The following is a 21,805-nucleotide window of genomic DNA, read 5'->3' as shown; positions in this document are numbered from 1 at the left end:
GCGACTTTTTGATCACTTTTTATTCTTTATTTTGGGAGGGGTGGTGACCAAAAAATTGCGATTCTGTCGTAGTTTTTTACTGATTTTTTTAGGGGTGTTCATCGTGCGGGAAAAATAACATAGTTTTATAGTTGGGGTCGTTACGAACGCGGTGATACCAAATATGTGTACTTTTTTAACGTGTTCATTTTTTTTCTATAATAAAAGTCCTATTATAGGGGGAAAAAAAAACATTTTGTGTTTATATAACTTATAACTTTTTTTTTATTTTTAAAACATTTATTACTTATTTTTACTTGTCCCACTAGGGGACTACGAGACTTGCAGCTTTGATCGCTTCTAGAGTACATTACACTACACACGTAGTGTAATGTACTCTACGGCGGGATTCACACGACCGGGTCGCGCCCGAGCCCGAGTGCGGCCGGTAAAATCGGCCATTCTGCCCGGCCGGTTTGCATAAAGTTTTGCATCCGAGCCGGGCCGGGCAGATCTGGACAGTGACATCAGCGGCAACTCCTGAAGGGGAATCCCCATGTGTTCGGGGAGTTTCCCCTGATGTCACTGCCCAGATATGGACAGAGACATCAAGCGCTCTTTCCAGGAGCGGAATCCCCGAAAATACGGGGATTCCGCTCCTTCAAGGAGCTAAAGTGCGGCTAGCACATAGCAGAGCGGGGAGATACCTCCCTGCTCTGCTATAGTGGCATCGCTGCAGTAGTAGCAGCCGCAGCAGCAGCAGCTGCTAGCGGCGCCATCGAAGGTGTCGCCGGGCCAGGGCGCTTTTAAAACAAGCAGGGGAAGGGAGCCAGCGCAGCGCTCCCTTCCACCTGCTGTACACCCCGGCCCTGCCACACAGTGTACAGCAATTCGTCAGAATGGCATCAACTCCTCCTCCTCACATGCACTCTGCGCTGTGAGGAGGAGGAGATAGAGCGCAAGCTCCGGAAAACCCGGCCATCACTCGGGACACATCCCGGTGATGGCTGTGTATTACCCGGCCCCATAGACTTCTATGGGAGCCGGGCGGCCGGGTACCCGGCCGAAGATAGAGCATGTCCTATTTTTTGACGGCAGGTTTTCCAGGCCGTCAAAAAATCGGTCGTGTGAATAGCCCCATTAGGGGTCTATTATTCCTAATGCAGCCGGGTGCTGGCCGATTTATGAACGGCCGGCACCCGGCCGGGAAACCCTGTCGTGGGAATGAGGCCTAACTGTCATTGTGACGTAACTGTCACTCTGACAGGAAGCCGGGGAGGACCGGCCGGAGGCTGCTCCACCGAGGCTTCTGTACATGGCAACCCGGAGGCTATTGTCTAGCCTCCGATTACAACAACAGGCATCGGCAGCCCCCACAATCACTTCGTGGGGGCTGCCGATGTGCTTCAAACCACTTAAATGCGGCGACGGCAATCAGTCACCGCATTTAAGGGGTTAATTGCCGAAAGCAGCGGCGATGGTCCGCTGACCGGCGAGACTGATGTGTCAGCTGTCTAGGACAGCTGTCAATGCGGGCTTGTCGCTCTGTGTTTACACAGAGTGACAGTTTGCAATACTGATGAAAATGAATGTCATGATGCGCGATCTAGCAGCCGACCATGACGGTCATTTTCGTCATAGGTCGGGAAAGGGTTAATAGAGTAGGAGCGTACAAAGTTTATATAGAAGCCTATGGCATCTCTAGCAGGATATTCTGCAATCTGTAGTTTGCTTACTGGCTGCTGGTAATAGCTGTGGCCAAGTGGGGGTCCATGATAGCCTGCAGTGACTTCCACAGTTCTATCCCCCCTTGTTTGCTAATGTCACAGTATAGATAGGAGGACCCATGTGAATAGGGAAGAGTGGTGGACCAAGCTCTTACCTCTCCACTGTCCCCATAGCATTTGTAGTGGCTGCTTCTTTAAAACGTACACTCTTCTTTCCTAGATATTTAAATTTTATATATTTTATAAAATTTATTTTCATTACTTTTTTTTCGAAAACTCTTTATTGCACATAATGTGTATGCACAAAGAAAATAAACTAAATAATCCCTACGCCGATCTTCCCAACCCCAGATTTAGACATACTTCAGGTATCTTCATATTTTGTCATTATTGTATATCAGTATCATTCTTACTATATGGACTGTTAATATATTGGACCTCGATAACTACGAATCTACGAATGAGACCTTTATGCTTCAATAACTAACTTAGCAAAACTAAACATGAACAGTTTTCCATATTGTACAACACAGAACTATATTGATTATCGTATAGTATAATAGTATAATAGCATCTAGAAATAGGCGAAAAGACATAGTTAGTTAACAATGGCGCTTATTATATAAAGAAAGGGCGGACAGAATGTGCAGATAATTTTATTTTCTACAGATTATTGTCCGTCTGCCCAATAGAATACACTTGAATTTCATAAGCTAGCATGTCACTGCATGTGAGTTCAACATTTTCATTCTCTACATACAGAATTTCAATAAACCCTTTATACTTTTTCTGAAAACAGGCATTGGCTGTTATGAAACATCATTGAACTCACATGATAGTTACTGCTGCCCCATGAGCTGCTTTCAGAGAACAGAATACTGTAGCTCTGTGAAAGGATGATCTGTGATTCTTCAGAACAGGGAAAGCCAGCCATGGACTCAAACAAACAAGAAGGTAAAATCTTTCTAATTCACATTGGGTGGGTCCCAAATCTGTAGAATACCTTAGTGGTTTTCTTACTTTTTATACAAATAACTGCATGATTTGTATGTTATGCTGACAGTGTATGTGATCAAATATGTCACAATATGGCTCATGTAAACTATATGTAGTAGTAGTGAGCCAGCACTTTAGTAATAGGCAACTATGCTTTACTATTGGACCTGCTCCCTTGATGTGAGTGATCGGATAACGGTGCAGCTTCCCTGTCAGCCCAACAGCAGGCACAGGCTGTTGTAGGAGTCTGATCCTCCATAGACAGAATACAGGCTGCTATAAAAGGCATTCTGAGTGATTTCCACACTGCTGCTTTAGTTTGCTCTCAATAGTAAAGGCAAAAGTTCTGATAATAGAAGTTTTTAGGAAATTACCCTACAAATAACTACAAAATATATAAGTATAAATTAACATAGGAAACAAGGAGTCTCACTTTCAGACTTCTCTTCATATATTGTTACTTGTATGGTCAGCCCCTAACTAGGGCGTGCAGAGGTTGCAGTCGCTCCTGGGTCCTAGGGCCCTCTGTGGGGCCACTCTGCCACATAATTAAAAACTTATTTATTTTCTGCACTGTGACAAAACTGTGCATTATTGTTTAGCTTTATCATTGTGTTTATTACCCATCTGCCATGTTTATTATCCTTGATCTGTGACATTATCCCTGTTCTATTATATGTAACATCACTGTCTGCAATAACCCTTCTATGACTTTACAGTTTTTATTATATCTGTACTGTGACATCACTACAGGTATGTTTCTGTATTCTGTGACGTTATTCCTGTTCTATGACAACACATTATTCCCATTTTGTGACATCAAAGTGTGCAATAATCCTTTCCTATTACTTCACCGTGTTTATTATCCATGTATGGTAGCATCACTGTTTGTTATTCCTATTTTGTGACATCACTTTGTGCATTATCCCACAAAGTATACATCATCCCTGCACTGTGACATCACTGTGACTTACTCCTGTGCTATTTCTTTACTTTTTTCATCACCCATGTGGAGTGTCATCACTGTTTTTATTATCCCTGTGCAGGGATATATCTGTGTATGATATATATGTTTTTTTTTTATCCCTGTACTGTGACTTCCCTGTCTTTATAATACCTGTGATGGGATATCATTGTGTGTCTTATTCATAAGAGGATACCAGTGCTCTAAATTGCATGTAAGGTTAAGGGACTCGGTTATAGATTTTACATTGGGTCCCAGGAATATCAAACTACGTCTCTCCCCATAACAATAATGTCTGAGATTTATCCACCCATACAACATTAAGGCAAAATGGAAAATATAAGTATTTCCAGGCCCTCATCTGTTTGTGTATGGCACCTCTTTTTTTGTGCATAGGAGAAAATAAATTATTCCTATTTTCATATTATGCATTGGGCAAAAACAAAACACATACATTTTCTTATCAGCATTAATGGCTGAATCTTCGCAGATCAGGAAGTTCTCTTCTCCAGAATGAAAAAGTTATCATGTTTATCTTTTAGATCAGTATCCAAACGTAAACCTGACAGAACCTGGAATGTATTAAAATGATAAAATGAGGGCATAGGGGGATCCCCCTATGACATCCATATTCTCTAATAGAGCCTAGTGGTGAGTCAAACCCACCCATAACCAGCTTGTATAATGTATTGTCAATACCCCTTGTTCACCTCAGACGCCAAGAGATATTAGGTAATAACTGATTTAATACTACTCTAAACCACAAGGAGTATGAGAGAAATACAATCACTCACCTCTTAACCACCTCATATAAATGTTTTCGATGTAATTGTAAAAAATTTTTCACCAAATCCGTATAATAGGGGGCATTTTGTGGGTTACATTGTGGGCACAATGCACTTGGAAACCTCCCTTTAAAAACCTGTGTTTGCCTCGAAGACATGAATAAAAATAGGTGTAGCCAGACTTTTTAACAGAATACCTATTTTAACACAATACCACTATATTCTATCCAACAGGACAATGTTATGATGAAAGCCAAGCATGCAAAAATTTATAATTTTTTGGTATTAGTCGTGCTATTGGCTATTTGAATGCAATTATATTAACTGATGATGTTTTGTGCCACATTAAACACACACAATTAAGATTAGTATCATACTACCTGTGTGTTGTGGTGTGTGTGACCTGTAGAGCGTGGTAACTAAGGCGGAAAGCACCCCGAAGTTGTTTTTAGGAAACGTTGCCTATGTTCAAGGGAAGATTTGTGAAATTAGTTTTCTAAGGGCTTGTTCACATCAGCGTTGAACTTCCGTTCGTGTCTCCGTTCATCTGTTCCATCAAAGGATTTCAACGGTATGTATTTGTTTCAGTTTGATTCAGTTTGCCTCTGTCCAGCTAAGTTTCCGCTTTTTTTCATGGAAACAATAGCACAGCATACTATGCTATTATTCCCATGAAAAAAAAAACGGAAACCTAGCGGAACAGAGGCAAACTGAATCAAATTGAAACAAAAAAATACCATTGAAATTATAAATGGTAATACAAACGGAAACTATACTTTCCGTTTACCTTTCCGTTAATCTGTTCCTCTGACAGAACAGATGAACGGAAATTCAAACAGAAGTTCAACGCTGCTGAGAACAAACCCTAAATGGTCTTAACTTTTTTTCCTTATTAAACTGTTTAGCAGCATGTAATACATTCTATAAATATGTATTTCTATGTCTGTATATGTGTTTAAGTGATGGTTATTGTTCTGTTTACTGACAAATCACTTTGTAACTTTACATGACTGCAAATATTGTTTATTTCACATAGCAAAGCACTCTTATGTAATGTACCCCTCCCTCCTAATCTTGTACACTGATAATTGTTCATTACAACAACAACAAAAAGCTTTTGAGTTTATTGTCACTTGCATGTGTTGAATTAACCGTCTGTGTCATGTTCTGCACTTTGTGTACCGTGCGTGCATTGGTACAGAGACATGGTCCTTAGAGAGAGACAAGTCCAATAACTGCGAACTACCCCTTTAAATAAGTTATTTCTTGGAGCCAGCAGTAGTAAATAACATTTACTGCTTTAATTACATTTGAGATGACCTTGAATAAACGACCATGAACAGAATTATCATCTTAGGTTATGAGGGATTTTCTAAACTTTAAAAATTGTGTGCATATGGTTTAACTGCAGTAAGATTAGTCACTTGCTAATGTGCTGTCTGTAGCTGAAATGTCTCTGTAAGTCAATCTCACATGCAGTCACATGACCATCGTCCTAGTGTTTATCTCCTACTTGTGTGACGTTCCGTACACTGAACACGTGGTTATCTCCCCCCTTTCTTTAGTCACAAATCATATGCCTTATATCCACTGCTTTATGTTTTCCCCCTTCCTCCTTGTCTCTGGAGGGACCGTCTTTTACATGCTGGGCAGTGCAGAGTATAACAGCAGAACAGCAGAGCTGTGTCTCAGCATTACAGCATTACTTCACACCTTGTAATAAAGAGGCTTTTAGGCAGTGTCTGTGAGAAGTGAGAGGAATCATGGGAACTGTAGCCCTTTAGATGGTATTTCCGCCCACAGCAAGTCCTAGGAAAATGAAAACAACAGTGCTGCACAGAGCTGGGCAACATAATAAAAAAGAACTCAGACACATATAGGTACTTTCTGTGTTGTTTTTTTATCGGGAAAATCCCATTTAATTACAACAAAGGATAGACAAAAGGATCAGATGTGTGGTTTTAAGAGAACCCCCCAGCTACATGTTAATGCATCTGTTCATTACAGTTTATAATATTGTGCTCTTAGAGGCTTTAGTTAAATCTGCTGGGCCCCAATACAAAATATGTAGCAGGCCCTCCATCTACCATGTGTCATTTAAAAAAAACTGATGTCTTATGTGTCAGAGAGGCCTTTTTGTAGCTACACCTCCGTGTGCTCTGTAAAATAGACCTTTTTTTTAACCTACTGCCTAGCAACTGCTTTAATTGTTTTTCATGCTGTGCAATGTACTCATAAAGACAGGGATTCCCAACCAGGGACCTAGTCAGGGGTTCTGTAAAAGACAAGCAAAACCTGACACTTTTACAGCAGGAATGGCATACTCCGACTGCAAATGCAGCTTGTTCATAGATGCTTGCCATGGGTACAGGCCTAATGGTCAACAAATCTTGGACAAAATATAAAATTATGAAATGCTTTACCCTCCCTACTTCAAGCCTTTTTACAGTAGAATAAGGGAGTGTTCCAGAGGAGTGAAAATATTTTTTAGGGGTTCCCTCAGTAATAATGTTAAGAATTGCTGCAATAAGGAATTAACTATGCAGTGTCAATGTTAAAGAGGCTCTGTCACCAGATTTTGCAACCCCTATCTGCTATTGCAGCAGATAGGCGCTGCAATGTAGATTACAGTAACGTTTTTATTTTTAAAAAACGAGCATTTTTGGCCACGTTATGAGCATTTTTGTAGTTATGCAAATGAGGCTTGCAAAAGTCCAAGTGGGCGTGTATTATGTGCGTACATCGGGGCGTTTTTACTACTTTTACTAGCTGGGCGTTCTGACTAGAAGTATCATCCACTTCTCTTCAGAACGCCCAGCTTCTGGCAGTGCAGACACAGCCGTGTTCTCGAGAGATCACGCTGTGACATCACTTCCCCAGGTCCTGCATCGTGTCGGCACCAGAGGCTACAGTTGATTCTGCAGCAGCATCGGCGTTTGCAGGTAAGTCGATGTAGCTACTTACCTGCAAACGCTGATGCTGCTGCAGAATCAACTGTAGCCTCTGGTGCCGATGTGTCCTCGCTCGTCTGACACGATGCAGGACCTGTGAGTGACGACACAGCGTGATCTCTCGAGAACACGGCTGTGTCTGCACTGTCAGAAGCTGGGCGTTCTGAAGAGAAGTGGATGATACTTCTAGTCAGAACGCCCAGCTAGTAAAAGTATTAAAAACACCCCGATGTACGCACATAATACACGCCCACTTGGACTTTTACTTTTAAACACACCCACTTGGACTTTTGCAAGCCTCATTTGCATAACTACAAAAATGGTCATAACTTGGCCAAAAATGCTCGTTTTTGAAAAATAAAAAAGTTTCTGTAATCTACATTGCAGCGCCGATCTGCTGCAATAGCAGATAGGGGTTGCAAAATCTGGTGACAGAGCCTCTTTAAGGCCTTCGCAGAACTTGGTACCAGTTTTTACATGTAAATGAGTTTGGAGTTCAAAATGATGCAAACAGAAGTCTATGGATCGATTGTTCTGCTTACCAACATTGCAGTTCCTTAACTCTATCAATAAGGTTGTCAATCCCCTTCCCATGCGCACGAGTAAATAGGGGTGGAGGATCGCTAAACCTGGACCGAAGACCATGCTCTATATGATGTACCTGCTTATACGTAATACATCTTTATTATAGGAATAGCTCCTTTTGTGAGAGAGAGATCCAACTCTATAACATGTCAGCAACTGGGAAATAAAGTTCTCTGCTGTTGCCCTTTGAAACCATGAATGCATGTAGCCTATTTACTAATAGGAAATGGAGAAATTTGAGTTCCCAGGTTTTAAAAGGGTTATTTAGATAACAGATATATATATAAGGGTAACCTTGAACTAGTCATGACTATATTCACGGAGAACCTCTGCCGGAGGCATTTATGCCAGGGCTTTTTGCCCCCTCCTCTACTGGAGTCTACTGAATGCAATTTGAGTTCATTTTAGGAAAGAATTAGCAGCTTTTCCCAACATTTTTCTCAGAATAACTCCCTGGATCAGCGTACTATGTCCAGAATCCAGTACCCATAACTTTCAATATTATATTTATCAAGAAAGGCATCCAGGCCCTTCTTGAACCAATGAATCAATCATCACATCATCATGTGGCAGCAAGTCATATGAAAAAGCCCTGGCATAAATGCCTCCGGCAGAGGTTCTCCGTGAATATAGTCATGACTAGTTCAAGGTTAGCCTTATATATATCTGTTATCTAAATAACCCCTTTAAAACCTGGGAACTCAAATTTCTCCATTTCCTATTCGTAAATAGGCTATTTTCAAAGGGCAACAGCGGAGAACTTTATTTCCCAGTTGCTGACATGTTATAGAGTTGGATCTCTCTCTCTCACAAAAGGAGCTATTCCTATAATAAAGATGTATTACGTATAAGCAGGTACATCATATAGAGCATGGTCTTCGGTCCAGGTTTAGCGATCCTCCACCCCGATCATTGCCCTATTGAAACATCGAGCAAATGCTTGTTCATCAGCTGATCGTATAGTTTATGCAGCAAGAAATATTATAGTTTTTTGGCAGCTCCTTGTGTAAACAGGGAAATGTGCTTCCAACATAATGGAAAAATATGGGGACTAGCGTTCGTAGTAATGATCGCTCGTCCCCATACATTACTAAGCAAAACTCCTTGTATAAGGAGCAAACGAGCGCTGATCAACGAGCTGTCTCGTTTATCGTTTTTATGGCCAAAATTGGCCAGTGTAAAAGGATATATTTGTACATTGTAATTAGATCACCGATATGTCGTCTTTTTACCAAACTGAACTACCCCAAGTATAATAACCTTTCGTGGTGCTACGATCCATCCATTCCCTTTGTGACTTTGGTTGCCCTGCCAGTTCTGCTACAAATATTAACCTATTGGCACTCATTCACTGTGTGAAAAGGGCCAGATATATTATAACAGGATGGCCCGGCTCTTCATGGCAGTTCTGCTAGTACCTTCTTGAGGGTGACTCTGAACAATATAATTTGAAAATGAACATGGTGGATCTCACACATCTGCATAGGTTAATCACTGGCAAAACAATATGAGAAAATATTATTTCGAGAAGAGTTACTGCTGCTTGTATAGAAAGTCATATAAAAAATCATTAATTCAGAATTACTGTATTGTGCTGCTTTGCTACTTGACTATTACTACTAATTACTACCACTACTACTACTACTACTACTACTACTACTACTACTACTAATAATAATAATAATAATAATAATAGTAATAATAATAATAGCAAAAATAATAAAATTATGGAGAAAAAGTCTTTCTATGACCTGTTCAGTTAAAATCTTTAGAACATTTTTGTCAGTTGTATTGTTCTGAATGGCAGTAGTATTTAGCGTCGATGTGAGCTTCAGTGCAGGAAAGCCCAGAGGTAATCAAATGATGTCTTTATCGTGTACCATATGCTTACAGTAAAAAGCATCCAACTCCATGTTGTGCTCAATGTGTGTTTTATGGGTCAATGTCTTTCTTTCTCACACAGGAGAAACTGAAAATGTTCCAGTAAGCACCTTGCCAGCCCAAATATATCAGGTAAAGATGCCATAAAACAACAATAATAATAATAATAATAATAATAATATGGTATAGTATTGGGTTAGTTATAACTTATAAGTAATCTGTACTTTAAGAATTTTCTGTGTTTATGACTGTTGAACTGGTTGTATGCTGTGTTTTAGAGGATTACTCCAAATAGTTATAAATATTCCATTCATCTTCCTATGTTAAATGTTTGTCAGGCCGTGTTCACATGTACAGGTTTTATTGCAGCAGACAGACTTTCAAAACTCTTGTTTACACAGTGTGGTACAGACCTTAATGGGGAAAAAAGCTATTGATTTCAATAGGGAAAAAATGCAGTCAGGAGAACTCCATACGCTTCTTCCCTGACAGCCGGCCCATGTCCTGTAGCTCCTCTCCATGCTCAGACATGCTATAATTAAGCACCCATCGCGGCACAATCCCTCCTCCTACGAATGGTGTTGAGTCCCAGCCCCGCATCCACAACATCTTCCCTGTCATATTGCAACTTTTTGCTGCTCCTTTCTATGCAGGAGCACACGGCATAACGGCTCACTAGCTGAAAAATAGTCAGACTCGAAGGCAAGGGGCAGGCAACAAGCCCCATCTAGGTAAATAAAGTGAATATATTTTCAAATTAGTCATCCTCTTCTCCTCCATGGGGAACTCTAACTCCCAACAGGCCCTTACAGCTGTAGACTTAACTTTCATGACCTCCAGGGAATTGTAGTATTCCCACAGATTAACCTGTATTCCCATTCACAGTATATGCCATGAATACCATCTCTTGGATCCTCAGCTATCAGGATAACGGGGGTCCACTACAGATTCGGTGCAGTCACCTTTCCATTAAAGAGTATGAAGCCAGCAATGCCCTGGAACGAATGAATGTGGGGTCAGGGGACTCCGTTCTCTTGATAAGTGAGGATCCCAGAGGTGGGACCCTCGCTTATCGGACATTTATGGCATATCCTATGCATATGCCATAAATACCTAAGATGGAAATACCCCTTTAACAACTGCCAGTATACTTTTTTTTTACAGTACCCAGGGTAACTAAGGGGTTTGTCCATTCTTCTGTTTAGAAACTACAACTCCCAGCATACCCTAAAAGCTGCAGACCATAAGGGTGTGCTGGAAATTTTAGTTTTCCTTAAAGCTTTGAAGTTATGCTGGGACTTCCAGTACCACCATGCTCCACTGTTTATTATATTATAGGTTATGCTGGGACTTGTAGTACCTGAGGGCTCCACTCTGTATTTATTATGAGGTTATCCTGGGACTTGTTGTACCTTATTGTTCAACTGTGTAGTTATTACTTGGTTATGATTACACTTGTAGTACCTCATTGTTCCAATTTGTGATTGTTCTTTTTTAGGTTTATTTTTTTAAAAGTTTTGTAGGTGGACAAATCATGATGAAGGACGTCACTAACTGCGTCAACCTTATTCACTTACACTGTGCTGATGTCAATTTACAGGCGTAAATCGTCTTAGATTGCCACTTCCACCATACATGTTGCCACCGTGGGGATGAAGTAGTCTAAGGGCATGACCAGACGTGACGAAATTGCTCTGGAATTCCGCTGCGGACAGTCCGCAGCGGAAATCTGCGGCGTACACGTTTCTCCATTGCCTTCCACAGCTTTTTAGTAGGGTTCGTTTACACGTTGCAGACAATTCCGCTGCGGAGCATAGGCTGCGGTTTGGAATTTGGTATCCGCAGCATACACTGGTTGTTGCGGACGTGTAGCGGACTTGTTGCAGACTCATTGCGGAATTTCTCCATTGACTTCAATGGAGAGTCAAAATTCCGCAATGAAGTCCGCAGATATTATGTGTGCTGCGGAGCGTATTGGTTTTACTAACATGACATTTCTTCATTCTGGCTGAACCTATGTATTTCTAGGTCTACAGCCCTACTGAGGAAGTCAATGGGGCTCCCGTAATTACGGGTGACTACGGGAGCGTTGCTAGGCGACGTCAGTAAATAGCTACTGTCCAGGGTGCTGAAAGAGTTAAGCGATCGGCAGTAACTGTTTCAGCACCCTGGACAGTGACTTCCGATCACAATATACATCAACCTGTAAAAAAAATAGAAGTTTATAATTACCGAGAACTCCCTGCTTCTTCCTCCAGTTCGGCCTCCCGGGAAGATGTTTCAGTCCAAGTGATGGCTGCAGCCAATCACAGGCTGCAGCGGTCACATGGACTGCCGCGTCATCCAGGGAGGTCGGGCTGGATGGCGAAAGAGGGACGCGTTACCAAGACAACGGCCGGGTAAGTATGAATTTCTTTTTACTTTTACTAGGGAAAGGGCTGTCCCTTCTCTCTATCCTGCACTGATAGAGAGAAGGGAAGCCCTCTTCCCCTCAATACGCAATGGCTAGTCCGCATCAATTTAATGCCCATTTTAGGCAAAGCCGCAACAGAATCTGCAACGCAGATTCTGTGTGCGGCATTGATGCGGACAGTGGCGGAAGAACTCTGCCACGTCTGAGCATTCCCTTAGAGTTAAGGCAATATTAGTTGCCATGACTACCAACGGTCTTTTTTGATAAAAAATGGAAACCCTACCAAAAATACAGTATACGCCTGCTGAATGTAGCAAAAATATATGCCATGCTTCATTTTGTCTTTGTAACAATTAATCCCAGTATGGCCTATTAATCAGAATGAGCCTAGCATGTATTTTAGAATTACATTTACATTACAGTACATTTTCATTGCTCCCTATGACAGGCATGTCCATATCAAGGAAAGCAAGTGGGGGGTGTCAGCATGTGCTTGATTGTTCTTTGACTGCCTGTAATAGAGACCATGGGGTTCTCTGTTACAAATATGGCCCACGCGTGTGTAATTAAGCCACAAGCAAGTTGCATATAGTCTTGTCCCATAAGCAGCATGTAACATCTTTTGGCTGGTTGGGATCTGCTGATCTGGTATGCTCTAAACGCAGACTCAATAGCGGGTGGCATAATTGTAGAGGTCCCCAGTAGTAGGCAAATACAGTGGCGAGGGTGAAAGGTTAAATATCATGAGAATATGAGTCCTCACTTTGATTTTCTAGTTGCGGAGCTTGGAGTCAAAATCACAAGACGACAATAAATAGCCATAAGAAAGTGACATTTACAAGTCTATAGGTTACTTTATAGCTGATATGCTTGACATTATTATTGTGTATTAGAGCATAGCTCAATGAATTTAATTACTAATAGTATATATTTATCTAGCATCATCAGCGGCCGTAGCACTTTACATAGCATAATATTGGGGTACACTGTAATAATTACAAAGGCACTGAGAAAGTGGGTGCAAGCCCTGGGGAACAGACCAATGTTCCGTATAGGTAGAGACAAAAATATAGGCAGCTCCTTCCACTGGAGCGTTTCTCAAGAAATTTCTTGAGAAAGGCTCCAGGGGAAGGAGCTGAAACGTTGCACTGAGTTTAATAAAGTACCCATTTTTTCACTAAATTCTATGATGTGCCGCCTATATTTTTGTCTATATACAGTATATATATATATATATATATATATATATATATATATATATACACTGTATATATAAAATTCTTTGCAGATTAGCTGCTTGGGACTGTGGTCTTTATAGAAAATCAGGCATTTCGACAACTTTGTTTTATTAAAAGGTGTGTGCAGTACAAACTGCATACGGGTGCCGTATGAAGGATTCATAATGCAGTCATATGCATGTGACCTAATAGCTCGGTATAAGTACAGCGCCAGATTTATTGGAGTCTGTAGTTATGTTATCTGTCCAGCGTGCTCCATGTGGAACATTCCATACAATGTACAGCAACTAGTACACAAACCATTATTACAAAAACTTATGGTAAAATATGGCCCAGTAAGTCCTGCACACTCATGTGACCTTTGCCATAGTTATAAAACCAAAGAAATGAATGTATTTAGCAAGTTGATATAACCATATTATTTGTATAGAGAAGTCAATAAAAAGTATTGAAACACAAGAAATGTAATGAATATGAAGAAGAGAATTTCTGCATTACTATTTTTTACTAAATATTTTCTTAGTTGCAGATTTTGGCCTCTGAACTTAAGACTGGCTTCACAGAGGCTATGCAGGAATTGTCCCGAATTCAGCATGGTGAATATGCCTTGGAGGAGAAGGTCAAGAGCTGTCGCTGCACCATGGAAGAGAAGGTTACAGAGTTGAAAAATTCCCTCAACAACTTGAAGGTAAGAATACTGAAAGTGTTAAGGGGAAGTAACAATTTTTTTAACATTGTAAGGGGAGCGTGCATGTTCACAGAGTAGAACCACTTTGTTTTGATTGTCCTGGAGCCATAACCCCTTAATACCGAAGGTATTTTAAACCTCAATGATCAAGCATTTTTTTAAGTTTTTCCATTGTCGCATTCAAAGAGCTATAGCTTTTTTAGTTTTCCGTCGACATAGCTGTATAAGGACTTGTATTGTGCGAGACAAATTGTATTTTTTAATACCACCATTTTCGGGTAGTTATAATTTATTGATTAACTTTTATTAACTTTTTTGGTGGGATAATAGGAAAAACCCCCTGAAATTTCACTAATTTTTGTGTCTTAAATTCACGCTGTTTTACCGTGTGGTATAAATAACATAATAACTTTATTCAGCAGGTCATTACGATTGCGGTGATAACAAATTTATATATTTTTTTTTATGTTTTACTACTTTTACACAGTAAAAACCTTTTTTTTTTTCCTAAATTATTTGTTTTCGTGTCTCCATATTTTAAGAGCCATAACTTTTATTTTTCTGCTGACATAGCTCTATAAGGGCTTTTCTTTTGCCGGACGACTTGTAGTTTTATTGGTACCATTTTGGAGTACATGCGACTTTTTGATCACTTTTTATCAATTTTTTTTAAGGCAGAATGAACAGAAAACAGCAATTCTGGCATTGTTTTTTATGTTATTTTTTTGCAGCGTTTACTGTGCGGTTTAAATAATAAAATCATTTTATAGTTGGGGTCGTTACGGACGCAGCGATACCAAATATGTGTAGCATTTCACTTTTTTTCATCATAACGTATTGTGTAAGGGGAAAAAGTGGGTTTTTAATTTTATTTATTTATTACAAACTTTATTAAACTTTTTTTTAACTTTCTTTTAGTCTCACTAGGGGACTTTACTGTGCGATTTTTTGATCGCTTTTATAATACACTGCAATACTTCTGGATTTCAGTGTATTATGCTAGGCCATGCCCCTAGCATGGCCTAACAGGCATTTACTAAAGGCAGACTTGAGGGCCTTTGTTAGGCCCCGCCATAGAAACCATCCGCACCCCGCGATTGCATTGCGGGATGCAAGTGGGATGAGAGTTGTGGCCCCCTCCCTCTAAAACAACTCAGAAGCGGCGGTCGCTATTAAGCGCCGCATCTGAGGGGTTAAACATGATTAGAGATCACCGCTAGTGGTCTCCGATCGATGCCCTGATGCCCGAGGCTGTTAGCAACAGCCCGGGCTTCAGGAGTCCCACTGCCCGATGTGGGAAAACTTCTTCTGAAGCACCGACGTGAAAAGGCGGCGCTTCAGAAGAACTAACCTTAACGACCGATGTAGAAACACTATACGCCGGTCGTTAAGGGGTTAAATTATATGTGACTGTGATACAGACTAAATATTTTTATTGGACCAAAGTTGACATTTACAGTATTCGGGCATTTTCACCAAGAATTAAATCAAATCCTCTAAGGGCATGGCCAGACGTAGCGGAACTGCTCTGGAATTCCGCTGCGGACACTCCGCAGCGGAAATCCGCAGCGGAAATCCGCAGTGGACCCGTTTCTCCATTGCCTTCCACAGCTTTGTGGTTGGGTTCGTTTGCACGTTGCGGACAATTCCGCTGCGGAGCATAGGTTGCGGTGCGGAATTTGGTGTCCGCAGCATACAATGGTTGTTGCGGACGTGTGGTGGACTGGTTGCGGACTCATTGCGGAATTTCTCCATTGACAATGGAGATTCAAAATTTCGCAATGAAGTCCGCAGATGTAATGTAGATGTTATGTGTTCTGCGGAGCGTATTGTTTTTTTAACATTACATTTCTTCATTCTGGCTGGACCTATGTGTATTTCTAGGTCTACAGCCAGACTGAGGAAGTCAATGGGGCTCCCGTAATTACGGGTGACTACGTGTGTGCACCCATAATTACGGGTGACTACGTGTGTGCACCCATAATTACGGGTGACTACGTGTGTGCACCCGTGATTACGGGAGCGTTGCTAGGCGACGTCAGTAAATAGTCACTGTCCAGGGTGCCGAAAGAGTTAAGCGATCGGCAGTAACTGTTTCTGCACCCTGGACAGTGACTACCGATCACAATATACAGCAACCTGTAAAAAAAAATAGAAGTTCATACTTACCGAGAACTCCCTGCTTCTTCCTCCAGTCCGGTTTCCCAGGATGACATTTCAGTCTAAGTGATGGCTGCAGCCAATCACAGGCTGCAGCGGTCACATGGACTGCCGCGTCATCCAGGGAGGTCGGGCTGGATGCCGAAAGAGGGACGCGTCACCAAGACAATGGCCGGTAAGTATGAAATTCTTTTACTTTCACTAGGGAAAGTGCTGTCCCTTCTCTCTATCCTGCACTGATAGAGAGAAGGGAAGTACTCTCACCTCAATACGCAACAGCTAGTCCGCATCAATTTAATGCCCATTTTGGGCAGATCCGCAACAGAATCTGCAACGCAGATTCTGTGCGGCATTGATGCGGACAGTTGCGGAAGAAATCCGCCACGTCTGGGCATGCCCTAAGAGCTATATTGAGGGTTAATTGATGCAGGACCATGGCAGTTTTCTGTTGAGTTGAACAGTTAATATCTCTGACTTAATCTCCTGATACCTCCCCACACGTGATCTCCCATCCTAACAAAACCTCATCACATCATCGTCTCCAAGATTTCTCTCATGCATCCCCCATATTCCAGAAATTACCATCCCAATGCATCAGGCTCTCTCCCACCATCCAAACCTTCAAAAGCAACCTGAAAATCCACCTTTTAAGAAAAGCTTACAACCAACAATAACGCTGCTGCCACTATTACACCGGAGAAACAGCTTCTACCCTAACCTACTGTTTCCTTACCCCTTCCCTCATAGATTGTAATCCCTCGCGGGCAATTTTCTCTCTATTTCTCTACCAGTCTGTCCTTCATTAAGCTCATGTTTATTATACGTATTTTTATTGTTGCATGTTATGTACGTAAACCCTTCTGTATTTCATGTGTACAGTGCCCTGGAATTAATAGCGCTTTTAAATAATTAATAATAATGATAAAATTGTAATGATTTTGACATTTCAAAGCGGAAACGCGGTACGAACACTGGATAAAGTTTACACAGCTTGTATTCACTATATTATGAGCTGTGGGTACATTGCCTGCACTGTGTCTACATACCCAGCATTAGGGAATAGGTAGAAAAAAAGGAATTTCCCTCTGGCGCATCCTCAGTTGGAAATAATTATTTGCATTCAAAAGAGGTGATTCAGGCTAAAACGATCTTTTTTCAGGTACAATTACGACAAAAAAAGTTTCGAGATCGTACTGATCTCTTCCTCAGGTAGTATACGAGTGCTTAACAGTGGATATCAGTCCCTGTTTTATAACACAGATGAGTAATTAACAAGGAAACAACTACCGGGTCAAATTGGCAGGTCAAACAACAGTTCAAAAGAAAGGTATGTATAAATAATTAGTTTTTCTATTAAAATACCAAATCAATTAAAAAATAATTTGTTTATACCTTATATGTTACATAGAATTATTTTGTTTTATTTTGCTTTGGTCTTGTATTTGTCCAAAGGTTCAAATATATTAATATACTATAATAAGAAACGATATCAATGAATAAAAGGAGACAGTACCACCTGTTATTTTAAAAGAGATACAATAAATATATTTTAAAATTACATAAACAGCTAAAATAATGTAAAATGGTAGAAATTTAATAACAATATTAATTAAAATAATTAAAATAACGAAGCATCGCTTATAATATGAAAAAGATGAAATAATTCATTTTTAATGCGATTAAACAACTGTATAGTGAAAAGATATCATCATTTTTTATTTGATCATATCATAGTACTGTATTTTTATTATCATAATTCGTTGACAGTAATACGCTATTTTGTATTTATTATGAATATTCGTTCGATGTATAGAAGAAACCACTTGCCGTTAATGCGCTATTGTATAATTATGAAATGAATAGTCATATAGCTACAAAAAATCATCCTATTAAAGGTTTTATTATAAATAAATATAATTGAATAAAAGTTTAGTTATAATTATATGACTGTCTCCATTTTTTCGTTCAATCCTTCTGGAACTAATGTTTTTAATTTATAGATCCAGAAGTTCTCTCTATTGCATAAAGTCACAAATCTGTTGGTGTTGGACGCTGAAATTTGTTCAATGGGAGTAATTGTGAAACAATCAAAATTGTCACTATGTGCTAACATACAGTGTCTAGAGATACTATGTAGCATAAACTTGTTCTTGCAATTGAACTTATGTTTATTAACACGGCAGTGTAATTGTTGTGTAGTTCTGCCCACATATTGTAAGCCACATTGGCAGTTTATCAGATATATAACATATTGTGACTGACAGTTTAAGTGCTTATCAATTTTATATATATTTTTTGTTTGATTTGATGTGAACGTATCAGTTTCAGTAATCATATTACAACATAGGCATCTTATTCTCCCACATTTCGAACTGCCTTTTTTGGTATGTTTGACAATAGTGGTTACTTCGGTTTCATTCTTATGATCAGGAAAAATTACTCTGCTAGGTGCAAGTATATTTTTGATGGTTTTTGCTCTTCTAAAAGTAATTAACGGTTTTAATGGTAAATTGTGTTTTAAAATTGGGTCTTTTTGCAAGATGTGCCAATGTTTGCACATGATGTCCCTAATTTTTTTGTGTTCACTATTGTATTTTGTAATAAAATTGAACGAAAATTTATTGGTTTTTTCTTTACTTAATAATGCTTTTTTTGGCTCAGCTATTTTAACACAATCCAGTTGTTTTAGGTCTTTTGTTTTTTTATATGCATCGGATAGAAGAGTACAGGGATAATTTTTCTCTCTAAAACGTTTATAAATAATACGGCTTTGTATGTTAAAATCTGTATTTGATGTACAGTTTTTCCTGATACGTATGTATTGGCTATAAGGTATGTTCTGGAGCCATTTGCGGTAGTGGCCGCTTTTGTAGTCTAGGTAGCTATTACTGTCCACTTGTTTAAAGTGGGTTCGTGTGATGAAATTTTCTGTTGATTTAGTGATTACTAAGTCTAAAAATTGAATTTCTTTTTCCTGGATATTAAAAGTGAAACTGATGCCCCAGATATTATTGTTCAGGGACTGGCAGAATGATAGAGCAGAGGAGATGTCTCCCTTCCAAATAATAAAGAGGTCATCTATAAATCTCCTAAAAAAAGTCAAATGGGTGGTTGCCCACATGTGTTGCCATATATGTACCGCTTCAAACATACCCATAAAAATATTAGCATAGCTAGGTGCTACACGTGTCCCCATCGCTGTGCCTCTCGTTTGATTATATATTTCTTTGTCAAAAGTAAAAATATTATTTTTGAGAATGAATTCCATGCCTTTGATTAAAAATTCATTTTGTGGTGGTAAAAGCAGTGGATCTCTGTCTAATCTTATTTTTAAGTTTTTCAGACCTATCTCATGCTCGATGTTACTATATAAAGAGCTAACATCTAGAGTAATGAGAAGTGAGTTATCTGTCGTGCTGATTGAACCAAGCTCTCTTATTAATTGTGTGGAATCTTTAAGGTAACTTGGGAATTCTATAACATACTTTTGGAAAAGTATATCTAAATAATGGGATAAATGACAAGTCGGTGATTGGATTCCCGTTATATAAGGGTCTGCCCGGTGGTATTTTTGCATTTTTATGCATTTTAGGCAGATGATAAAAGAATGGCATGTTAATATTAGAAGGTATTAAATCGTTTTTTTCCTTTGTGTTTAGTATTTTATTTAGAAAAGCCTGATTGATCAAATGTTTGAGTTTTTCTGTAATTGTAAATAGAGGATTATGTGTTAATTTTGTGTAATAATTTGTATCTGATAGAATCCTGGTGGCTTCAGACTGGTAATCTGTAGTATTTTGTATGACAATACCGCCACCTTTGTCTGCTGATCTAATGACTATATTTTTATTCTTTTTTTGATTTTTGAGGGCAGATATTTCATTTATGGTCAAATTGTTATTCTTAATTGTTTTATCTAGCTCTAGGCTTTCTAGATCAGTTGAAACTAAATGGTAGAATGTATTCACAAAATTTCCTTGATTACCTATTGGGTAAAATTTGGAGGGAGGTTTGAGTTCTGTGTGTGTGAAAGGATCAATTTGACTATTTTCTAGGATTTCCTGTGTTCAGGGGAGTAATTTCATTAGATAATGTGGTTTTTGTGGCTAAAATTTAAAAGTATCTGTGGAGTGTTAATTTTCTGGTAAATTTATGTAAGTCCAGAAATAGTTCAAACCCATTGCTTTTAGATGTGGGGCAAAAATATAATCCTTTGTTTAGAAGGGTTAGTTCTGATATGATTTGATAAGTTGAATATTGAACTGTATTCTAGATTCGGGGTTTGTATTAGAGTTTTTATTGTTTTTTTTCCTCTTTTTGCCTCCCCTAGTTCCTCTGAAGCATTTTTTCTTTTTTTTGGATGAAAGAAATGTGTAATGGGGATTAGTGATTGTGTGTTTATGTCCTTTGGAAAAAGGAGTTGCTGTGAAGTAGATGGAATGGATTCATCTAATTGATCATTTGAAAAAACTGAGGTTAAAAATGGAACTGACATATTTGAGCCTTCTTTCGTATTATCTATAATAGTGCTTATAGATTTGACTGAGGGGGGGGGGGGGGGGGATGGTTGAGATAACAATAAGTTATTTCTCTGATCAAACTCCGGTGATTTGTCCCAGTTTGGTAAAGGGGAATTTGACAATTTTTTACTCAAGTTGTTTGCTGTAGGAGAAATAGGTGGTGAATTATGAATGATAAAGAGGGACATATCCAAAAGGTTCTCTGTTGGAGAGTTCGGTGTAGTAGGAAGGTGAAAATTTAATAGACTCTCTTTTGGTTGCTGGACCCCTGTAGTGTTATTGTATAAAGAGGTTTGCTTTGGTTTACTTTTTGGAGGAATTTTATACGATCTTTCTGTCTCAATTCTCTCATCTTGTATCAGATTTAGATTTCCCTGTTGTGGAGTGTTTTGTATAGGTGTTTTTTTATTATTTTTATTATATTTACTGTTAAGAAATAATCTGCGGGATTGCACAATTTCTAGTCTTTGATCTTGTGTTAGGGTACTAGTTCCTTGTTGTGGAGTGTTTTGTAGCGGGGGTTGAATTCTATAAGAATTTTTTCGGGGGTCTCTTTGTGTGAAATATCCCTGTGTGGGATTTCCTTCAGATTGGCGTATAAATTGTTTATTCCGGGATCTTATCTGATTTGTTTGATAATCTCTTCTATCTCTGGACAATTTATTGGCTTTTTTTTTCAATTAATTCATGTTCCAGTTTAAAAATTCTATTATTAATATTATGATTAATAAATTGGAAATCTTGATGTTTAGAATAAGATTGCAGTTTTATAATAATTATTTCAATTTTAATACTGAGTAGGATTACACCGGAGAAACAGCTTCTACCCTAACCTACTGTTTCCTTACCCCTACCCTCATAGATTGTAATCCCTCGCGGGCAATTTTCTCTCTATTTCTCTACCAGTCTGTCCTTCAT

At 39.2% G+C, this 21,805-nt stretch overlaps 1 protein-coding gene across 1 annotated transcript in view; it reads left to right on the top strand.

Moving 5' to 3' along the window:
* Positions 1 to 21,805, top strand: part of ARHGEF33 (Rho guanine nucleotide exchange factor 33) — a 154,169-nt gene that overhangs the window by 34,639 nt on the left and 97,725 nt on the right. Inside the window, exons 2-3 of the mRNA XM_075864428.1 lie at positions 9,951 to 10,000; positions 14,043 to 14,207. Of these exons, the coding sequence (XP_075720543.1) occupies positions 9,951 to 10,000; positions 14,043 to 14,207 (215 nt within the window). The remainder of the gene's footprint in view (positions 1 to 9,950; positions 10,001 to 14,042; positions 14,208 to 21,805) is intronic.

The sequence above is a fragment of the Rhinoderma darwinii genome, chromosome 4, assembly GCF_050947455.1.
Source record: "Rhinoderma darwinii isolate aRhiDar2 chromosome 4, aRhiDar2.hap1, whole genome shotgun sequence".
NCBI lineage: Eukaryota > Metazoa > Chordata > Amphibia > Anura > Rhinodermatidae > Rhinoderma > Rhinoderma darwinii.
Note: the sequence above shows the minus strand (reverse complement) of the source record. Positions and strands in the feature narration are given on the sequence as shown.